Below are 22,406 nucleotides of genomic sequence, written 5' to 3'. Positions count from 1 at the left end.
ATATCAGCTGATGTACGAAGGGCTATATAAATACATTTGATTTGATTTGAAAGGGATATCAACCAGATTCCTTTTTCTATGGCTTCCCTACTGTGTCTACAGCCAATAGACACAGTTTCAGACTTTTATTTTGAAAAATGAGCGTGAACGACAACATTGCATCAGTGGTCAGGTGGTGGCTCTCAGAGTGATTTGTGCGTAATAGACAAAGAAGGCCATTGTTCCTCTCGCTCTCCTACTGAAAAGCCAATTGTCCCGGTTGATAAATTATCTAATAGATATTTGAGGATTGATTATAAAATATAAATATAAATATAAAATACGTTTGCCATGTTTCTGTCTATATTATGGATCTAATTTCGGCATTGTCGTGGCCGCAATTTCCGGTGGATTTCGCAACAAAATGTGGACAAGAAACTGAGGTATTTCGGCTATAAAAATAATATTTATGGAACAAAAGGAACATTTGCTGTCTAACTGTGAGTCTCGTGAGTGAAAACATCCGAAGCTATGCTAGGCTATCGATAAACTTCGATAAACTTACACAAACGCTTGTCTTGCTTTGGCAGTAAAGGATAATTTCAAAATCTGAGATGACAGGGTGATTAACAAAAGGCTGTGTTTCACTATATTTCACTTGTGATTTCATGAATATTAATATTTTCTAGTAATATTTTTTGACCGTTGCGTAATGCTAATTAGTGTAGTTGATGACAATTCTCCCGGATCCGGGTTAACAAGGCTAATCTGAAAACAAGACTCCCTAAATTGTATCAGGATATCGATTGCGCAACCAGGGCTGGTAAAACCCTAGATCATTGTTATTCTAACTCCCCCGCCCTCCTTTCGGAAAAGCTGACCAAGACTCCATTTTGTTGCTCCCAGCCTACAGACAGAAACTAAAACAAGAAGCTCCCACGCTCAGGTCTGTTCAACGCTGGTCTGACCAATCTGATTCCACGCTTCAAGACTGCTTCGATCACGTGGATTGGGATATGTTCCGCATTGCGTCCAACAACAACATTGACGAATACGCTGTTTCGGTGAGCGAGTTCATTAGACAGTGCATTGACGATGTAGTACCCATAGCAACGATTAAAACATTCCCAAACCAGAAACCGTGGATTGATGGCAGCATTCGCGTGAAACTGAAAGCGTGAACCACTATTTTTAACCACGGCAAGGTGACCGGAAACAAGACCGAATACAAACAGTGTAGCTATTCCCTCCGTAAGGCAATCAAACAAGCTAAGTGTCAGTATAGAGACAAAGTAGAGTCGCAATTCAACGGCTCAGACACAAGAGGTATGTGGCAGGGTCTACAGTCAATCACGGATTACAAAAAGAAAACCAGCCCCGTCGCGGACCAGGGTGTCTTGCTCCCAGATAGATTAAATAACTTTTTTGACCGCTTTGAGGACAATACAGTGCACTGACATGACCCGCTACCAAAACCTGCGGACTTTCCTTCACTGCAGCCGACGTGAGTAAAACATTTAAACGTGTTAACCCTCGCAAGGCTGCAAGCCCAGACGGCATCCCAGAGAGCATGCGCAGACCAGCTGGCTGGTGTGTTTACGGACATATTCTAATCAATCCCAGTCTGCTGTTCCCACATGCTTCAAGAGGGCCACCATTGTCCCTGTTCCCAAGAAAGCTAAGGTAACTGAGCTAAACGACTACCGCCCCGTAGCACTCACCTGGGTCTCGACCCTGCCCTGTGCAACTGTGTACTGGACTTTCTTACGGGCCGGCCCCAGGTGGTGAGGGTAGGATACAACATCTCCACACCGCTGATCCTCAACACTGGGTCCCCACAAGGGTGCGTTCTGAGCCCTCTCCTGTACTCCCTGTTCACCCACGACTGTGTCGCCTCCAAATCAATCATCAAGTTTGCGGACGACACTACAGTGGTAGGCTTGATTACCAACAACGACGAGACGGCCTACATGGAGGAGGTGAGGGCCCTCGGAGTGTGGTGTCAGGAAAATAACCTCATACTCAACGTCAAAAAAACAAAGGAGATGATTGTGGACTTCAGGAAACAGCAGAGGAGGTACCCCCTATCCACATCGACGGGACAGGGTAGTAAGTTTTAAGTTCTAAGTTTTAAGTTCCTCAGCGTACACATCACGGACAAACTGAATTGGTCCACCCACACAGACAGTGTCGTGAAGAAGGCGCAGCAGCGCCTCTTCAACCTCAGGAGGCTGAAGAAAGCACAAACTTCTACAGAGGCACATTCACCGCCTGGTACGGCAACTGCTCCGCCCACATCCGCAAGGCTCTCCAGGTCTGCACAACGCATCACCGGGGGCAAACTATCTGCCCTCCAGGACACCTACACCACCCTATGTCAGGCCATAAAGATCATCAAGGACAACAACCACCCGAGCCACTGCCTGTTCACCCCGCTATCATCCAGAAGGCGATATCAGTACAGGTGCAAAGCAGGGACCGAGAGACTGAAAAACAGCTTCTATCTCAAGGCCATTAGACTGTTAAACAGCCACCACTAACATTGAGTGGCTGCTGCCAACACACTGACTCAACTCCAGCCACTTTAATAACGGAAATTGATCAAAATTAATGTAAAAAAATGTCACTAGCCACTTTAAACAATGCTACTTAATATAATGTTTACATACCCTACATTAGTCATCTCATATGTATATGTATATACTGTACTCTATATAATCTACTGCATCGTTATGTAATACATGTAGCCACTTTAAACTATGCCACTCTGTTTACATACCCTACATTACTCATCTCATATGTATATACTGTTCTCTATACCATCTACTCCATCTTGCCTATGCCGTTCTGTACCATCACTTATTCATATATCTTTATGTACATATTCTTTATCCCTTTACACTTGTGTGTATAAGGTAGTAGTTTTGGAATTGTTAGGTTAGATTACTCGTTGGTTATTACTGCATTGTCAGAACTAGAAGCACAAGCATTTCGCTACACTCGCATTAACATTTGCTAACCATGTGTATGTGACAAATAAATTTGATTTGAATGGAGAGAAAAGAGCGAAAAAACCACATGAATACATATAGAAAGAAATACCTGTATCCTGCCAGTGATTGAATGATTTTAGTTGAATGAAAAGCATTATATGATGTGATATAGAGGACACAGTGAAAGTCTATGGAGCGGCAGACAGGGCTACTTTTGAATATCCCTTCTGCACTACTCCAACTTACATTAGAAGACTACATGAATACAGAGGTTACATCCCAAATGGTACCATATTCCCTACATAGTAGTCTACTTTAGACCAGCTATCTATAGACTCTGGTCAAAAATCGTGTACTATACGGAGAATGGGGTAGAAACATCGTAAAGCTCATCTGTAACGTTTCCCTTGTTGCACTTCTGGATAACGTTGTGTGAGCAGGAGACTCGTCGTCTCATCTGCTTGCGGTTTCCCCCAAAACTAAGACATTTTGATCGATCTCGCCGGAACCTAATGTAGCTACGGTTAGCACCTGTAGCTATTTAATGGAATGAACGACGACAATATGAGCTTGTCATGCGGCCCTGCATAGTGAGTAAATTCAATAACTAGCAACAATAACTGTTCTCCAGTCCAAAATGTTAGATAGCTAACGTTACTGGCATTGGCTAGCTAGCTAATGTTAGCTACTGTAGCTAGAAACTGTCCTTAAATTAACGTTAACGTTATCATTACAACTCCATCAAATTGATTTAACGTAATAACATTTCAATCTAATCTATGCGATAGTTTGTTAGCTCGCTACCGCGTTAGATTCATTTGCAGCTATAGCTAAACCAACACATTACCGATAGCTATAGGCAACCAACGGCACGGTAACGTTAGCTTGCTAGCTACAGTATAACTTTAGCTATATTTTAATGTTAATGTTAGTCAGCATTTACAAACGTGTAGATAGTTGAATTCAGTGACAATTAGATGTAATAATAATAGATAGTCACCCAATTTGACAGCTTGTAGCTAACGTTACTGGCAACACAGGCAACCCAACTGTCAAATAAGTCTGAGCCTTGCCAGTGTGAGCTCGCTAGGTGTCCATGTGACCTTAGTTTCGCGCACTAGCTTTGATCCTGGCTGTACTGATAGTTTTCTGATATTCTTCTAATTACCTGTAGATAACAACCCTCAATTATTATTAACATTTCATTAATGTATTTTATTGCAATTATATGAATGGATCATTTGAAGTGGTGGCTGCATGCATGCTATACTGGGTCAGTTTGTAATTCAAGCCTATTTTGTATAAAATTGCTTTATTATTCCTAGTCCAGATCTCCCCATTTATTGATTACATTTCTTCCTCCATCAAATGTAGGCATATTCCCTTACCCCCGTGTGTATTATAGAGAACATAATATTTGATGTATGAATGTAGCCAACTGTTTATTGATTAGTTTGATTCATTTTAAGCAATTTGGCATCACAGCATATTTTAGTAACTTTAAGATTTGCATGATAATTAAAAAATGTTCATGAGTAAAATGTTCACTTCTCCAACGTGTTTTAAAGCATTGTCATGAGACGCAATGTGGATGAATGATTCAGTGATTTACACTGCAAACTCATTTCTTCGGATTTCTCATCTTCTACACATCGCAGTAGAGCGGCTAATTGGTTTATAATTGACACCTGCACTTGTATTCATTATTTAATCATAGGCTTTATACATATTTTCTGATAAAAAAAATATCGCGAACCATGACATATGGTTATATATAAAATATTTTCGCACTTTCGCCGACGTTCTAAATGGAACACGATCTACTGACGAGATATCGCTGTCAGGCCGACGTCGGAGAGATTGTATGTGTGCTGTCTGGATTCTTATTTAAAAAATGGAACTGGTTAAGTCACAGGTGACAGGGCTGTGTCACTGTCATGTAAAAGGAAGTCAATTGTCTATCTGTGCATAAATGAGATTGAACAAAACAAATGCACATTATTTTAGCACCTAATAGGACCTTATGTAAATGTTTATGTGCAGTAGCTCACTTTTTACGCGCACGAGCGACTTCGAAGTCACATGATCGCTCATTGAAGCCATGCAAACTCTAGGCAGCCCATGTCCAGGCCTTGCTTAGACTAACATCAAACATTCAAATATCCGTGCTTTGCCAGTGACATGGGACATAGTAGTCACGGTGAACTTTTCCTTCGCAGCGACAGACGGCAACAAACACGACAAGGAAAGGAAATATCATAGTCAAATATTAACCGAATATGCTACCTTCACTTTTCGGATGGTTTGAACTTTTATCCGTGAATTGTTGATACTACAGCGAAAGGGTGCCCACACCTTCAGTTAGCGCGACAGGTAAAGTCTCTCTCCATCTCCTCTGCTAAGTAGTAGAAGACTAGAAAAATGTTATTACACGTTTATAAGTCACGCATTGACAACAACAACAGTGGAAAGTAGTTGTTGTTATGACAGGCCTATGGCTATTTACAAAGACGCACAAAGCAGGTTTGCACACATGTTGCGCGAGTTTCAAAGGCTTCCCATCGCATTTCCATGGTTAAATTTAAATCCTTGAACAATATTTGCATGTATACAATTTATAAGATCAACTTTGGAAATGCAGTTATTGAAAATAAAATACGTTTTGTTTTAGTAAGTACTGCACTAACACAAGAGAATGAGGGATGTCAAAGAATTAAGAATGTAATTAAGGCTATTGGTTTAAAGTGTGTATGTGGGTGTGGGTGTGTGTGAGTCTAAAATGGATTTGACTTTAACTATATGCCAAAAATGTGTATTGACCTGTTGAATGCCATTTAGTTGGAGACTGAAAAGAGACAGGGATAGATGGTTGTGTGACGTATGGTAGGCCTATATGATATTAACATGTGCAGAGCTCACCCCCCATAACAGTGATGAATGGGCAGGTCTTATTTAATGTTGGCAATAGCAGTTAAAAGAATAGCAGTTAATTAAGTTAATGATTTAACAGTAATGGTCCATTGAAATCAACTAAAAGCTGTTTGCTTGGCCTTGGGCACTGTTTGCACTTCAGTAACAACCTCAGCCATGTGAACTTCATATCTATCAGCTGTTACAAATCTCATCAATCTGCCAAATGTAGGCCTAGCTATTTCAATATGTGGATCATTCAGTACACCACGATTGTGTGTTTCACAGGTAGTGAGGCTGCTGTACACACATAGAACTGACCTCATAGGTATGGGTGTTGTTGAAAATACTCTGCGACATAATGTCATTGGTAAAGGCTACGCATCAGTGCAATGTTGATCAGTGTGGCTCTCTCCTGCCTAAGAACACCTTACGTTGAATAAGAAGAAGACGAAGCAGAAGAAGAAGTGTCCTAGTGCCCATCCTACCCTTCTTGTAACCAAGTGACAACCAGGAAGTGTCAGCAGGGTCCATTTGCCCTTGGCAACAGATCTAGGATCAGCTTACCATCCCCTATAATGTTAGGATGAGAACACTGAACTGACCTTAGATCACTAACTTCCTATTAAGTGGCTCTGTACTGAGACCAACAGCCGGTTTGTTGGCACTACGGGGGTAGTGGGGTTGGGTGATAAGAAATGCTGATAAGAGTTTGAGAGAGAGAGCGAGAGAGAGGAAATGCCCAAGGCCATTTAAAAGGGGTGTTTGGGGAATACACACAAGCACACAAACATTTGTATGCATTGTTTGTACCTAACATTTTAATGTAATAAAATTGTTAACTTTTCACCTCCAGACCTTCGTCATGCTTCTCATTGCAGCAGTCTGAGGGGTTGTTACTGATCGTCTAGACCAGTGGGCCTCAAACTGTGGTGCGCCCCCAATCAAAAACAATGTATTTTTAAGGAACTCAGTCTGGCTTTCAACTTACTCTTGAAGGTTGTAATAGTAGAATGCACAAGGTGCCATTTCGAAATTGGGTAGTGCATCATCAATTTTCATCTTGTCATGTCAGTCATTGCATACCTTAGAGAGCTATTTATAACTTGTCAGAAACGTCTAGCTCAACACCACTTGACGTTCCCCAATGCTGGAAGGTGGGCCTGAGTGAAAAAGTTCCCGTCTAGACAACCTGAAATAGTGTGTTTTCTCCTCTGGTTAAGAATGTCTTTTCTTGCTGTTCTTGGCTCCAAACAGCCACACGCAGGTGCATTATGTGTACTCATTGAACATGAACTGATACCCCCCTTCTCTCTCTTTCTCTCATTTGGATAAACATTACACACACACACAAACAGAGATGTAACATTAGTTGATGGGTAAAAGTAATTGCCCTGCCCATTCTGCGCTCAGCTCCAGACAAGCGCGCTGAAAATTTAACAACACTGTTGGACAGCGTCATTATTACTAGGTTGTGTACAGAGCACCTGGAGCTCTCTGCCCCTGCCCACACACTGCACACACACACACAAACATTGTGTCTATATGGCCTCACCACACCTACCCACGTAACAAAAATACTACAGTTTACTATTTAATACTATAGTATTCTGTAGTAAACTGTAGTATACTGTAGAATACTATACTATACTTTGTAGTATCCCTTGAGCATGTAGTGCTTACTATATAATTTTGTAGTGTACTGCGGAATACTATACTACACACTGTAGTGTTGTCATGATAACAATATTGCAATACTATGATACCAGATTTTCCTTGGCAAAAAAAGAATACCTGAAGCATAATAAACTCTATGGTCCTTTAAAACCTACTTTTGTAATATATTGTGTGCTATAGCTTGCAAAATAAACAAATGTGACTCTTGGTGACAACATAAGGCTGTTTTTCTAACATTGTGATTGTTTTCCTCAAGTAATGTAGTCTGCTTCATGTTTTGTTTCCTTTCACTCTTTACTTCCTAGCATCACGATATTGGTATCGTGACAACACTAAAACTGTAGTATCCCTTGACCGTGTAGAGCTTACTATAGAATGTTCTAGTATGCTGTAGAATACTATATTAAATACTAGAGTATTATCCGCAAAAAAACACTGTAGTAAATACTACAGTAATGTCCCCAAAAACACAGTTTTTAAATATATAATAATACAATATGATCTAATTTGCATATGCTGCACCTATTCCCATCCCTCATATGCAGCCATGAGTGAAAAACCTACATGTATATTATAGACCGCAGGTTATAGATAAAAGCAGAAGTGCCGAACTATCTGTTCAGACTCCAGTCATACATTCCCACAGGTTATGGATAATTTCCTCTTAGTATGTGACTAGTAGGTTTCTTCAAGGAGAAACCCCCCACTTCTATGTCAAAGATAATAAAAGAAAAAACACTGTTGTAAATACTACAGTAATATCTGCAGAAACACAACAGTAATTATTATAGTATATACTATAGTTTGTACTATAGTAATACTACATTATTTATACTATAATACACTTTACTACAGTATACTACAGTCATGTCCACAAAAACACTACAGAGAATACTACAGTAGTGTCTGCAAAAACACTACAGTGAATACTATAGTATAGTTCCGCAAAAACATTACAGTGAATACTATAGTATATAAATATGGTAATACTACAGTATTTAGAGCATAGTAACATAGTATACTTTTTTCATATGGGTATCACCCAGTGTGTTGCATGATTATGGCCATTGGTAACATTTCAGTGATAGTGAGTTTTACATGGGCTGTGTCAGTGTCAAATAGCGTACATAATGTTAAAAGTCACCAATTTTACTTGACACAGCTTTTTACAGGACAAAAATAATTTTATAGACCAATTCCTGTATCCTGGAAGTCAATACTGATGTGTGTGTTCGTTATGTATTGTGTGTATTTGATAATCTAATGAGGTCCTATTGCAATCTCATGAGACCACATTTTGTGTACTTTAGTCGTCATGACATATCACCATGGCTACGGGCACCAGGGTAACCCATCTGGCCTTACCTGGCCTTATTCAAATGAACCCACTTTTAATGCTGCGTCATTGTGTGTTCATGGCTCACATTTCGCTTCGCAAAAAAATCTGTAGGCTGATGACTTTTAGACTGAAGCATTATATCTGTGAAACGTATTATGATGGCATCACAAACTACAATATTGTGTTTACTTAATTCAGTCACAGTATCAGCTTTTCTGTGAAAGTGCTTTGGTTATCAAGAGCGAGATAAGTCTACGCAAAGCTTGTGGCAAGGAAGTATAGGCTTGTTAAACTCTCACACACATCTAACTGCCAAATGCCATATACAGAAGAACAAGAGTGAATGAACTGGTAAGAGGCATGGATTTTGAGTAATTTCGTAGGGTCTTAAACACCATAAAGTTGATAAGAGCGGTCCAAAATGGCCCTCCTATGAAGAAAATATGGGCTGTTCTATAAAAACACACTATCCACACACACACTGATGCTTGCACACAAGCACACTGTACTCTAAGTTACAGTATATATTTTCAATGTATTACCACAAGCCGACCTTTCTAAAGGTCTACAGGAGTCACATAGTGACATTCTGTTCTTGTCTTCCATCTCTCTGTGTGAATAGTCAAAGGGCCCTTATTTCATTTGTTTGATACTGTAGCTCGCTGGGGGCCTTTTACAGTGGAGAGATTGAGATATTTCACATTAAAACTTTTACAGCTTATATTATTGCCCATTATTGGCCAAATTCTAGCAGATCCCCAGCGTCTCATTAAACAAGCTCTCAGAGGAGAGTTTCAGAGACTGATATTCAACGTCTATCTCTCAGAGAAAATATTCTGATGAATAATTATAACATGAAAAATAAATGTTATAGCCCTGTGTTTTGTACATTATGCTACCTGTATTTTGTCTTATTTGGTATGGTGAAATGTTTGGACTATCAACACGAACCTGCAGTGTAACAGATATGGTGGATGGCTTTCAGCTATTTCAGATAAAAACAACAATCAACACAGCTATGCCCTGTGACGAACCATCAAACAGGCAAAGCGTCAATACAGGGCTAAGATCGAATCATACTACACCGGCTCCGATGCTCGTTTTATGTGGCAGGGCTTGCAAACTATTACAGACTACAAAGGGAAGCACAGCCGCGAGCTGCCCAGTAAAACGAGCCTACCAGACGAGCTAAATCACTTCTATGCTCACTTCGAGGCAAGCTACACTGAGGCATGCAAGAGAGCATCAGCTATTCCGGACGACTGTGTGATCACGCTCTCCTGAGCTGCGGGGCCAGACGGATTACCAGGACGTGTGCTCCGGGTATGTGCTGACCAACTGGCAGGTGTCTTCACTGACATTTTCAACATGTCCCTGATTGAGTCTGTAATATCAACATGTTTCAAGCAGACCACCATAGTCCCTGTGCCCAAGAACACAAAGGCAACCTGCCTAAATGACTACAGACCCGTAGCACTCACGTCTGTAGCCATGAAGTGCTTTGAAAGGTTGGTAATCAACACCATTATCATTATAAGAAACCCTATACCCACTCCAATTTGCATACCACCCAAACAGATCCACAGATGATGCAATCTCTATTGCACTCCACACTGCCCTTTCCCACCTGGACAAAAGGAACACTTATGTGAGAATGCTGTTCATTGACGACAGCTCAGTGTTCAATACCATAGTACCCTCAAAGCTCATCACTAAGATAAGGATCCTGGGACTAAACACCTCCCTCTGCAACTGGATCCTGGACATCCTGAGGGGCCGCCCCCAGGTGGTGAGGGTAGGTTGCAACACATCTGCCATGATGATCCTCAACACTGGAGCTCCCCAGGGGTTCGTGCTCAGTCCCCTCCTGTACTCCCTGTTCACCCACGACTGCATGGCCAGGCATGACTCCAACACCATCATTAAGTTTACAGACAACACAACAGTGGTAGGCCTGATCACCGACAATGACGAGACAGCCTATAGGGAGGAAGTCAGAGACCTGGCCGGGTGGTGCCGGAATAACAACCTATCCCTCAACGTAACCAAGACTAAGGTGATTATTGTGGACAACAGGAAAAGGAGGAACGAGCATGCCCCCATTCTCATCGACGAGGCTGTAGTGGAGCAGATTGACAGCTTCAAGTTCCTTGATGTCCACATCAACAACAAACTCTCATGGTCCAAACACACCAAGACAGTTGTGAAGAGGGCACGACAAAGCCTATTCCCCTCAGGAAACTAAAAAGATTTGGCATGGATCCTGAGATCCTCAAAAGGTTCTACAGCTCCAACATCGAGAGCGTCACTGCCTGGTACGGCGATTGCTCGACCTCCAACCGCAAGGCACTACAGAGGGCAGTGCGTGCGGCCCAGTACATCACTGGGGCTAAGCTGCCTGCCATCCAGGACCTCTACACCAGGCGGTGTCAGAGGAAGGCCCTAAACATTGTCAAAGACCCCAGTCATAGACTGTTCTCTCTACTACCACATGGCAAGCAGTACCGGAGTGCCAAGTCTAGGACAACAAGGCTCAACAAGCCATAAGACTCCTGAACAGGTAATCAAATTACTACCCGGACTATTTGCATTGTGCTCCCCCCCAACCCCTCTTTTTACGCTGCTACTACTCTCTGTTTATCATATATGCATAGTCACTTTAACTATACACTCTAGAGGTCGACCGATTAATCTGAATGGCCGATTAATTAGGGCCGATTTCAAGTTTTCATAACAATCGGAAATCTGTATTTTTGGGCGCCGATTTGCTGATAAAAAAATATATGTATATTTTTATACCTTTATTTAATTAGGAAAGTCAGTTATGAACACATTCTTATTTTCAATGACGGCCTAGGAACGGTGGGTTAACTGCCTCGTTCAGGGGCAGAACGACAGATTTTTACCTTGTCAGCTCGGAGGATCCAATCTTGCAGCCTTACAGTTAACTAGTCCAACGCAATAATGACCTGCCTCTCTCTCGTTGCACTCCACAAGGAGACTGCGTGTTACTCGAATGCAGTAAGCCAAGGTAAGTTGCTAGCTAGTATTAAACTTATCTTATAAAAAACAATCAATCATAATCACTAGTTAACTACACATGGTTGATGATATTACTAGAGATTATCTAGCGTGTCCTGCGTCGCATATAATCTGACTGAGCATACAAGTATCTAAGTATCTGACTGAGCGGTGGTAGGCAGAAGCAGGCGTGTAAACATGAATTCAAACAGCACTTTCGTGCGTTTTGCCAGCAGCTCTTCGTTGTGCATCAAGCATTGCGCTGTTTATGAACTCAAGCCTATCAACTCCCGAGATGAGGCTGGTGTAACCGAAGTGAAATGGCTAGCTAGTTAGCGCGCACTAATAGCGTTTCAAACGTCACTCGCTCTGAGCCTTGCAGTGGTTGGTTCCTTGCTCTGCATGGGTAACGCTGCTTCGAGGGTGGCTGTTGTCGTTGTGTGCCTGGTTCGAGCCCAGGGAGGAGCGAGGAGTGGGACGGAAGCTATACTGTTACACTGGCAATACTAAAGTGCCTATAAGAACATCCGATAGTCAAATGTTAATGAAATACAAATGGTATAGAGGGAAATATAATTCCCATATTAACTACAACCTAAAACTTCTTACCTGGGAATATTGAAGACTCATGTTAAAAGGAATCACCAGCTTTCATATGTTCTCATGTTCTGAGCAAGGACCTTTAAACGTTAGCTATCTTACATAGCACATATTGCACTTTTACTTTCTTCTCCAACACTTTGTTTTTGCATTATTTAAACCAAATTGAACATGTTTCATTATTTACTTGAGGCTAAATTGATTATATTGATGTATTATATTAAGTTAAAATAAGTGTTCATTCACTATTGTTGTAATTGTCATTATTACAAATAAATAAATAAAAATTGTCTGATTAATCGGTATCGGCTTTTTTGGTCCTCCAATAATCGGTATCGGTATCGGCGTTGAAAAATCATAATCGGTCGACCTCTAATACATTCATGTTCCTTCTACCTCAATTGGGCCGACTAACCAGTGCTCCCGCACATTGGCTAACCGGGCTATCTGCATTGTGTCCCACCCACCACCCGCCAACCCCTCTTTTACTCTACTGCTATTCTCTGTTCATCATATATGCATAGTCACTTTAACCATATCTACATGTACATACTACCTCAATCAGCCTGACTAACCGGTGTCTGTACGTAGCCTCGCTGCTTCTATAGCCTCGCTACTGTATATAGCCTGTCTTTTTGCTGTTGTTTTATTTCTTTACCTACCTATTGTTCACCTAATACCTTTTTGCACAATTGGTTAGAGCCTGTAAGTAAGCATTTCACTGTAAGGTGTTGTATTCAGCGCACGTGACAAATAAACTTTGATTTGAACTCACAAAACGAAAAACATTGAATTATCTCCAGAGGACTGAGGATTGTGATCAGTTTGGTTGTCCGAGGCACACTTATGGAAAAGTTCAATCAACAACTCGACATCAACTTGAAGTCAACAACTCTCATGGTGTTTATAAAACTGCACATGCAATCAAAGGTAATAAAACTATCCACAAAGGACATAACTACAGTGTGTCTTACGTCACTTTGCCTGCAGTATTTTTGTAACAGAGAGACCATCAGGGCAGGTTGGCATCTCTAGATATGAGAGATGGAACACTCATTTTTCATCTAAAGATTAAACCAGCTAGGGCCTGGTCCAGCGGCTTTGTGAGTATTCATATCAGCCTCGGAGAGTGAGAGTCTTCCTAGATGGCTCTGTATTGTTTGCCTGGAAGCGAGCATAAAATGTTTTAAGCTCGTCTGAGAGGGAGGCTTCATTGGGCACCACACAGCTGGATATGTCTTTAAAGTCCATGATAGTCTGAGTTGTCAGACATCAATTCAAGTTTGAGTCTGTATTATGTTTTTGCATCCCTCATGGATTTTCAGAGCTTGTACCTGCTTGCCTTGTACACGTTGCACGCCACCGAGTCACCGGGGTTCGTTCTACTAACATTTATTGCTGCAGTATGGGCTCTCAGCATGGTACTGATATCTCCGTTCATCCAGGGTTTTTTGGTTGGGGTGTGTCCGAATTGTTATTGTGGGTACAACATCACCACATTTCCTAATGAAGCCTGTGACTGAAGATGTACAGTCGTGGCCAAAAGTTTGAGAATGACACAAATATTAATTTTCACAAAATTTGCTGCTTCAGTATCTTTAGATATTTTTGTCAGATGTTACTATGGAATACTGAAGTATAATTACAAGCATTTCATAAGTGACAATTACATGAAGGTAATGCAAAGAGTCAATATTTGCAGTGTTGACCCTTCTTTTTCAAGACCTCTGAAATCCGCCCTGGCATGCTGTCAATTCACTTCTGGGCCACATCCTGACTGATGATAGCCCATTCTTGCATAATCAATGCTTGGAGTTTGTCAGAATTTGTGGGTTTTTGTTTGTCCACCCGCCTCTTGAGGATTGACTACAAGTTCTCAATAGGATTAAAGTCTGGGGAGTTTCCTGGCCATGGACCCAAAATATCGATGTTTTGTTCCCCGAGCCACTTAGTTATTACTTTTGGCAGCAATGTGCTCCATCATGCTGGAAAAGGCTCTCGGAAGATGTGTTGGTACCATTCTTTATTCATGGCTGTGTTCTTAGGCAAAATTGTGAGTGAGCCCACTCCCTTGGCTGAGAAGCAACCCACACATGAATGGTCTGAGGATGTTTTACTGTTGGCATGACACAGGACTGATGGTAGCGCTCACCTTGTCTTCTCCGGACAAGCTTTTTTTCCGGATGCCCCAAACAATTGGAAAGGGGATTCATCAGAGAAAATGACTTTACCCCAGTCCTCAGCACCCCAATCCCTGTACCTTTTGCAGAATATCAGTCTGTCCCTGATGTTTTTCCTGGAGAGAAGTGGCTTCTTTACTGCCCTTCTTGACACCAGGCCATCCTCGAAAAGTCTTTGCCTCACTGTGCGTGCAGATGCACTCACACCTGCCTGCTGCCTGGTGGGGACTACAGCCTGCTACAGCCTGCTGAGCAAGCTCAGGAATGGTGCCCTGATCCCGCAGCTGAATCAACTTTAGGAGACGGTCCTGGTGCTTGCTAGACTTTCTTGGGCGCCCTGAAGCCTTCTTCACAACAATTTAACCGCTCTCCTTGATGTTCTTGATGATCCGATAAATGGTTGATTTAGGTGCAATCTTACTGGCAGCAATATCCTTGCCTGAGAAACCCTTTTTATGCAAAGCAATGATGACGGCACGTGTTTCCTTGCAGGCAACCATGGTTGACGGAGGAGGAACAATGATTCCAAGCACCACCCTCCTTTTAAAGCTTCCAGTCTGTTATTTGAACTCAATCAGCATGACAGAGTGATCTCCAGCCTCGTCCTCATCAACACTCACACCTGTGTTAACGAGAGAATCACTGACATGATGTCAGCTGGTCCTTTTGTGGCAGGGCTGAAATGCAGTGGAAATGTTTTTGGGTGTATTCAGTTCATTTGCATGGCAAAGAGGGACTTTGCAATTAATTGCAATTCATCTGATCACTCTTCATAACATTCTGGAGTATGTGCAAATTTCCATCATACAAACTGAGGCAGCAGACTTTGTAAACATTTATAGTTGTGTCATTCTCAAAACTTTTGGCCACGGCTGTATACAGTATTCCTCAATGTTCCTAAGGTTTTGCTTTGAAAATATCAACCATCCCTATCTCATTTCAATGGGAACATCAAGCATTGTCTCGAACATATCCTGACAATAATTTCCAGGTATAGGTCTATCTGAGAGCTCGAAGATATGGAAGCAACCACCATTTACCTACATATAGTCTGCTATAGCCTACATATTTATTTACTTTGTCATTCTATAATTTTCATGGAATTTTAGTAGCAATTAAATAATGAATTTAGAATTTAACCAGAATACATTGTCTATAAATATTTTTACCAGCTTCATGTATTCTGCACCTCTCCCCTTTGCTACGGCAGCACTATATCCTAGTTCAATTCACAAGTGGGCGAAACTATCTCAACGGAGAAAGCATCTGAGCAAGCAAAACAGCGCCTCTCCGTCTGGACATAAAGAGCATGACATGCCATATTCTTTTTGTCCAGACAGCTGCAGATACATGGGCTACACATACTGAGACAGAGGGGCGCTGTTTCGCTCGTTCGGTTTCTTTATCTGAGATTGATGCGTCTTTCTGTCGGCGCGCGTCTCGGTCAAATAAATTATCTAGATTTTAATATTTTATTTGGAAGGGCAATGAGGTATGGTAGGGGGTGGGCCAGGCCAGGCCCACTAAGGCTTGCCAATAACGCCGGCCCTGACCCTATGTAGGCCTACTGTGTGTGAGTTGTGAATAATGCAAAAGCATGTGGCAAATGTGTCACTAGTAGACCATTGAGAAACCATTTATGAATAGGCTACTTGTGCATAGCCAGGATCAGAAAGACACCAGGTGCATTGCATTTAATCAAACGAAACAGAAAGCAAGAAATCATTATGGGAAAGTAGTTTCAAGTTTTTGTTAGTTGTATGTATGTCATGCAATAAAATGCAAAATAATTACTTAAAAATCATACAATGTGATTTTCTGGATTTTTGTTTTAGATTCCGTCTCTCACAGTTGAAGTGTACCTATGATAAACATTACAGACCTCTACATGCTTTGTAAGTCGGAAAACCTGCAAAATCAGCAGTGTATCAAATACTTGTTCTCCCCACTGTATCTAGAGGACATGCAGAAGGAAGCTACTTTAAATATTGTGTAGACGATCAAGAGAACTCTCCTTTCCATCAACCCAACAGGTGTCATTGAGGGGATTGGCTGAAGCTGTGCACTAATGACCCAATCGAAGCCATTAGCTAAGTGGCATTTTACTCTATCAAACTGTCCAAAGCCAATGTAAACCTGCTTGTGCCCCTGACCCATCAGTCCTGGGTCATGTTCAGTAGGAAATATTGTAGGAAAACATGATGCAACAGGGGGGGGGGGGAATGATTTCTGTGTTATTGGATAGGTAAACATAACTCTGTAACAGATTTTGTTACTTGTTTCAGAGTTGCAGTGAATGTCAATGTGACATTTACTGTTACATTGAAAGTGAATGCTGAAAATTCACTGTCTTTATATCTTAGTAATTTCTTATTTCACAGTAATGTTTATTTATGTCATAATGCTGTCTGTAAGCACCACATTGTCTCTGTGAAAGTAAAATAGTTAGTCCCTTTAAGATGTGCATGGCTTTTCATTGCGGCTTCACTTTTTTCTGTTTTTTAGTGAAGACCAAAGCTGGGGGAGAAAGATACTGTGTCCTTGCTTCTCTCTCTCTCTCTTGCTAGCAGACAGACCCATTTGAGCCTCTCTTGTTAATTATTTATCCAGGCAAAGAAATACCAAAGCTTAGGGAAACACACACACAGCCAGGAGAGAAAAGATCACCCCCATCCTCTACACATACGCACACACACACATAATACCTACTGTAAGCACGCTGTTAGACTCTTTCTTTCACACACACACATAAATTGGGATGGATGAATACCAAAGCTTTATCAGCGCTTCAGACAGACACACTACATCATCCCTGAACACAGCGCTCAGGCGTCACCATGGCCACAGAGGGCAAGCCAAGTCTAAACCTGACTTATGAGGTTCAAATCCTCCCGATAGTTTAGAAAAGCCTTCAACAAAGGCTACCTCTATGTCACAGGACAGGTAAGTAGAGAACTCTTGGATAAATAAATTGACACTTCCTGAGAGTATGTGTCAAAATGTTTGTTGCTCAGACAGTCTTGGACTGTCAGTCTCAACCTTTCTATCATCTGGGTCTTAAAAGAAAATGTCACTGATTGAAAATGTCACCAAGTTTGATGGGACTTTGCTTGCCATTAGAGTTATTGATGTGCGGCAGCCGTAACCTTTCTCTGTGTTTTCGACATTATAGTGGTTGTTTATCATTTTAAGTTTTCTATTTTAGTAACAAAATGATTTTTGTCCTTTCACAGCTTCACTGCCCAGTTGGCCAGATGGGATGCCAATGCTGTAAGATGATTAAAAGGTGAGTAGGAGCATATTTGTGTGTGTGTGTGTGTGTGTGTGTGTGTGTGTGTGTGTGTGTGTGTGTGTGTGTGTGTGTGTGTGTGTGTGTGTGTGTGTGTGTGTGTGTGTGTGTGTGTGTGTGTGTGTGTGTGTGTGTGTGTGTGTGTGTGTGTCAGGGTTTCCAGTAGACAGTTTTAGCAGATTGAAAAATATGAAAGCTGATAAATTGTTGCTGGCCAAAAAAACAATCCCATCGTTAAATAAGGCTTTTTATTCATTGATAGAAATATCTGTCGAAATAAATACATTTGACCGACATGCTTATAGGTCTATAGGTTAATTAAAACATTTTTTTTAATTAAATTGGGGTATGTGTATTTTCATTAGTCATCATGTACTGTATAGTAGCAGTCAAAAGTTTTCACTTTTTATTTAATTAGGCAAGTCAGTTAAGAACAAATTCTTATTTACAATGACAGCCTACCAGGGAACAGTGGGTTCAGTGGTAGAATGACAGATTTTTACCTTGTCAGCTCAGGGACTCGATCCAGCAACCTTTACGGTTACTAGCTCGACGCTCTGACCACTTGTCACGTTCTGACCTTTATTTCCTTTGTTTTGTCTGTATTTAGTATGGTCAGGGTGTGAGTTGGGGTGGGCAGTCTATGTTTGTTTTTTCTATGATTTGGGTATTTCTATGTTTCGGCCTAGTATGGTTCTCAATCAGAGGCAGGTGTCAATAGTTGTCTCTGATTGAGAATCATACTTAGGTAGCCTGGGTTTCACTGTGTGTTTGTGGGTGATTGTTCCTGTCTCTGTGTTTGCACCAGATAGGACTGTTTTGGGTTTTCTTGTTTCGTGTTTTTGTTTGTTAGTTTGTTCATGTGAAGTGATTTTTTTAAAACATGAATCAAAATAACCATGCTGCACTTTGGTCCGCCTCTCCGTCAATGGAAGAAATCCCTTACACCACTAGGCTACCTACCTGCCACCCCTAAGTGGTAGTTCCACTCATTCAAGGGTTTTTCTTTATTATTTTCTATTATCTACATTGTAGAATAATAGTGAAGACATCAAAACTATAAAATAACACATATGGAATCATATAGTAACCAAAAAAGTGTTTAACAAATCAAAATATTTTTTATGTTTGAGATTCTTCAAAGTTGTCACCCTTTGCCTTGATGACAGCTTTGCACACTCTTGGCATTCTCTCAACCAGCTTCATGAAGTAGTCACCTGGAATGCATTTCAATTAACAGGTGTGCCTTGTTAAAACCAATCAGTTATGTTGTGACAAGGTAGGGGTGGTATACAGAAGATACCCTTATTTGGTAAAAGACCAAGTCCATATTATAATAATAATATATGCCATTTAGCAGACGCTTTTATCCAAAGCGACTTACAGTCGTGTGTGCATACATTCTACGTATGGGTGGTCCCGGGGATCGAACCCACTACCCTGGCATTACAAGCGCCATGCTCTACCAACTGAGCTACAGAAGGACCATTATGGCAAGAACAGCTCAAATAAGACATGAAGGTCAGTCAATGTGGAACATTTCAAGAACTTTGAAAGTTTCTTCAAGTGCAGTCACAAAAACCATCAAGCGCTATGAGGAAAGGAAGACCCAGAGTTACCTCTTGCTGCAGAGGATACATTCATTAGAGTTAACTGCATCTCAGATTGCAGCCCAAATAAATGCTTCACAGAGTTCAAGTAACAGACACATCTTAACACCAACTGTTCAGAGGAGACTGCATGAATCAGGCCTTCATGGTCAAATTGCTGCAAAGAAACCACTACTAAAGGATGCCAAGAAACACCAGCAATGGACATTAGACCGGTGAAAATCTGTCCTTTGAGTCCAACTTTGAGATTTGAGACGCAGAGTAGGAGGTGAACGGATTTTCTTCGCATGTGTGGTTCCCACGGTGAAGCATGGAGGAGGAGGTGTGATGGTGTGGGGATGCTTTGCTGGTGACACTGTATGTGATTCATTTTGAATTCAAGGCTCACTTAACCAACAATTGTAAATGCAATCGCATGTTAAAAAAAAGTTTTGATTGCCACGATTAAAAAGAGCTAATATTTTTGCTTCTCAACTGGTAATGGAAGCATGCCTGTCATTCCCCATTCAAGTGTATAGGCAATGGTAGGCAGACTATCAGCACGTCATCCACCACTTTGCAATGTGAGCTGGAGGCAGTGTGCATTCTCAAAACATCTATTTAGTTGTTTGAAACCTGAATGATTTACTTTGTATTATGAGGCATTTCTTACCTTGCTTCAATGTAGCCTAGGTAAAACCCAACCATAGAATCTTGGAGGCAATTATTTTATAAAGACTTTCTTCATATGCCATTGAAACCAGGATTTCTCTCCTGTTCTATTGGTTTTCGAAAATAAAATTTTGTTTTTTGTCCAGAAAGCAAAGGTACAATGCTAGTTGTTGCATCTTTAGATTCCCCATCTTTCTAACTTTCGAACCGAAATGTTAATTTCTGTCAGGATCTCGGTGACTCAGGTGTGCTGTTTAGAATGGTGTTTTCCCAGAATTACATTTTGGCAAACTTTTCATTACAGAAGTTCTGTTTAGAAGAATTACCATAATTCTCAAATGGCCGGTAAATTAAAGTCTTCCTGGTAACTTCCCAGTCATTTTCCTAACGGAAACCCTGGTGTGTGTGTGCTTGCATGAGGACTTCTGACGTTTGTCTGTATGAACCCATTGCATTTATGTTCGTGTGAGTAGAGGGGGAAGGTGTACATATTGACAGCAGCTCTCCATCTCTAAGCGAAGGTCACACTGCTTAACAAAATTTGTTAGATGGTTATCAAAATCCAGTCCTTATTCTTACTATCACGAGCTACAGCTACAGTATTCCTCGTATAGCCTTATCTATCCTATTGAACCAGACAGATGTCCTATCTGAATGTCACTGTACATTCTCTTCCCATCCTAATGATTGCTTTAATTCTGTTTCATATATATAGAGATGGGCTACATTATAAATTGTCACTCACAGTGACCTCTAACATTGGCTTTCCGTATAAACATCCAGTCAATATGCCAATACGTATCTCATCACCCTCCTCTCAGCTTACTTTGCTGTAAGTGTGAATGTAAGAGGAAAGGGGAAAGGAGTAATACTTTTTGATTGAATATAAATAAAAGGGCTTTACACCAATTCACATATTGTAATCCCTCCCACACACACACCTCTCTTTCCCATGTACAGGAAGGTAGAAAGACACACACACAACCTCTGTTTCTCACACTTTAAAATGCATGGGCACACACACTCACACACAAACATACACCTCCCCTTAATTGTTCTCAGTGTCACATTCTTGGCTTAGCCATTTCCTTAGCATATTAAACAGATTGGCTTGGAGGGACGGTACTGTAGGTTACTGGGTCAGTTCCGACTTTGACTGCCTGCCAACTCTCTCCATTCTCTCAGACCTTCCCATGCCTGATCACAAATCACAGAGGACTCCTGTGAAATCCATCAAGACTGTTATAGAAGACCAAATGGGTCAAACGTTTCTGGTAGCCTTCCACAAGCTTCTCACAATAAGTTGGGTGAATTTTGGCCCATTCCTCCTGACAGAGCTGGTGTAGCTGGGTCAGGTTTGTAGGCCTCCTTGCTCGCACACGCTGTTACAATTCTGCCCACACATTTTCTATAGGATTGAGGTCAGGGCTTTGTGATGGCCACTCCAATACCTTGACTTTGTTGTCCTTAAGCCATTTTGACACAACTTTGGAATTATGTTTGGGGTGATTGTGCATTTGAAAGACCTATTTGCGACCAAGCTTTAACTTCCTGACTGATGTCTTGAGATGTTGCTTCAATATATCCACATCATTTTCATGCCTCAGGATGCCATCTATTTTGTGAAGTGCACCAGTCCCTCCTGCAGCAAAGCACGCCCACAACATGATGCTGCCACCGCCCGTACTTCACGGTTAGCATGGTGTTCTTCGGCTTGCAAGCCTCCCCTTTTTTCCTCCCAACATAACGATGGTCATTATGGCCAAACAATTCTATTTTTGTTTCATCAGACCAGAGGACATTTCTCCAAAAGGAATGATCTGTGTCCCCATGTGCAATTGCAAACAGTAGTCTGGCTTTTTTATGGCGGTTTTGGAGCAGTGGCTTCTTCCTTGCAGAGCGGCCTTTCAGGTTATGTCATAATAGGGCTCGTTTTACTGTGGATATTGTAACTTTTGTACTTGTTTCCTCCAACATCTTCACAAGGTCCTATGCTGTTGTTCTGGGATTGATTTGCACTTTTCGCACCAAAGTACGTTTGTCTCTAGGAGACAGAACGTGTCTCCTTCCTGAGTGGTATGACGGCTGCGTGGTCCCATGGTGTTTATACTTGCGTACTATTGTTTGTACAGATGAACATGGTACCTTCAGGCATTT

General features: G+C 41.3%; 1 protein-coding gene across 8 annotated transcripts in view; it reads left to right on the top strand.

Annotated features, from left to right (window-relative positions):
- The first annotated feature begins 4,833 nt into the window (after positions 1-4,833).
- The window catches only part of LOC118368617 (uncharacterized), a 64,233-nt gene continuing 46,660 nt past the window's right edge, over positions 4,834-22,406 (top strand). For 7 of the 8 annotated variants that reach the window (XR_004822394.2, XM_052495792.1, XM_052495794.1 and 4 more), the window contains exons 1-2: positions 4,834-5,345; positions 17,933-17,985. Coding sequence is in view for 1 of the 8 variants with exons in the window: in XM_035752879.2 (XP_035608772.1) it covers positions 17,954-17,985 (32 nt within the window). In the remaining 7 variants the exon portion in view is untranslated. The remainder of the gene's footprint in view (positions 5,346-17,932; positions 17,986-22,406) is intronic. The other variant, XR_004822389.2, reaches the window with a different exon arrangement.

This window comes from Oncorhynchus keta, chromosome 35, assembly GCF_023373465.1.
Source record: "Oncorhynchus keta strain PuntledgeMale-10-30-2019 chromosome 35, Oket_V2, whole genome shotgun sequence".
NCBI classification, from domain to species: domain Eukaryota; kingdom Metazoa; phylum Chordata; class Actinopteri; order Salmoniformes; family Salmonidae; genus Oncorhynchus; species Oncorhynchus keta.
This window is presented reverse-complemented; position numbering and strand designations above follow the sequence as displayed.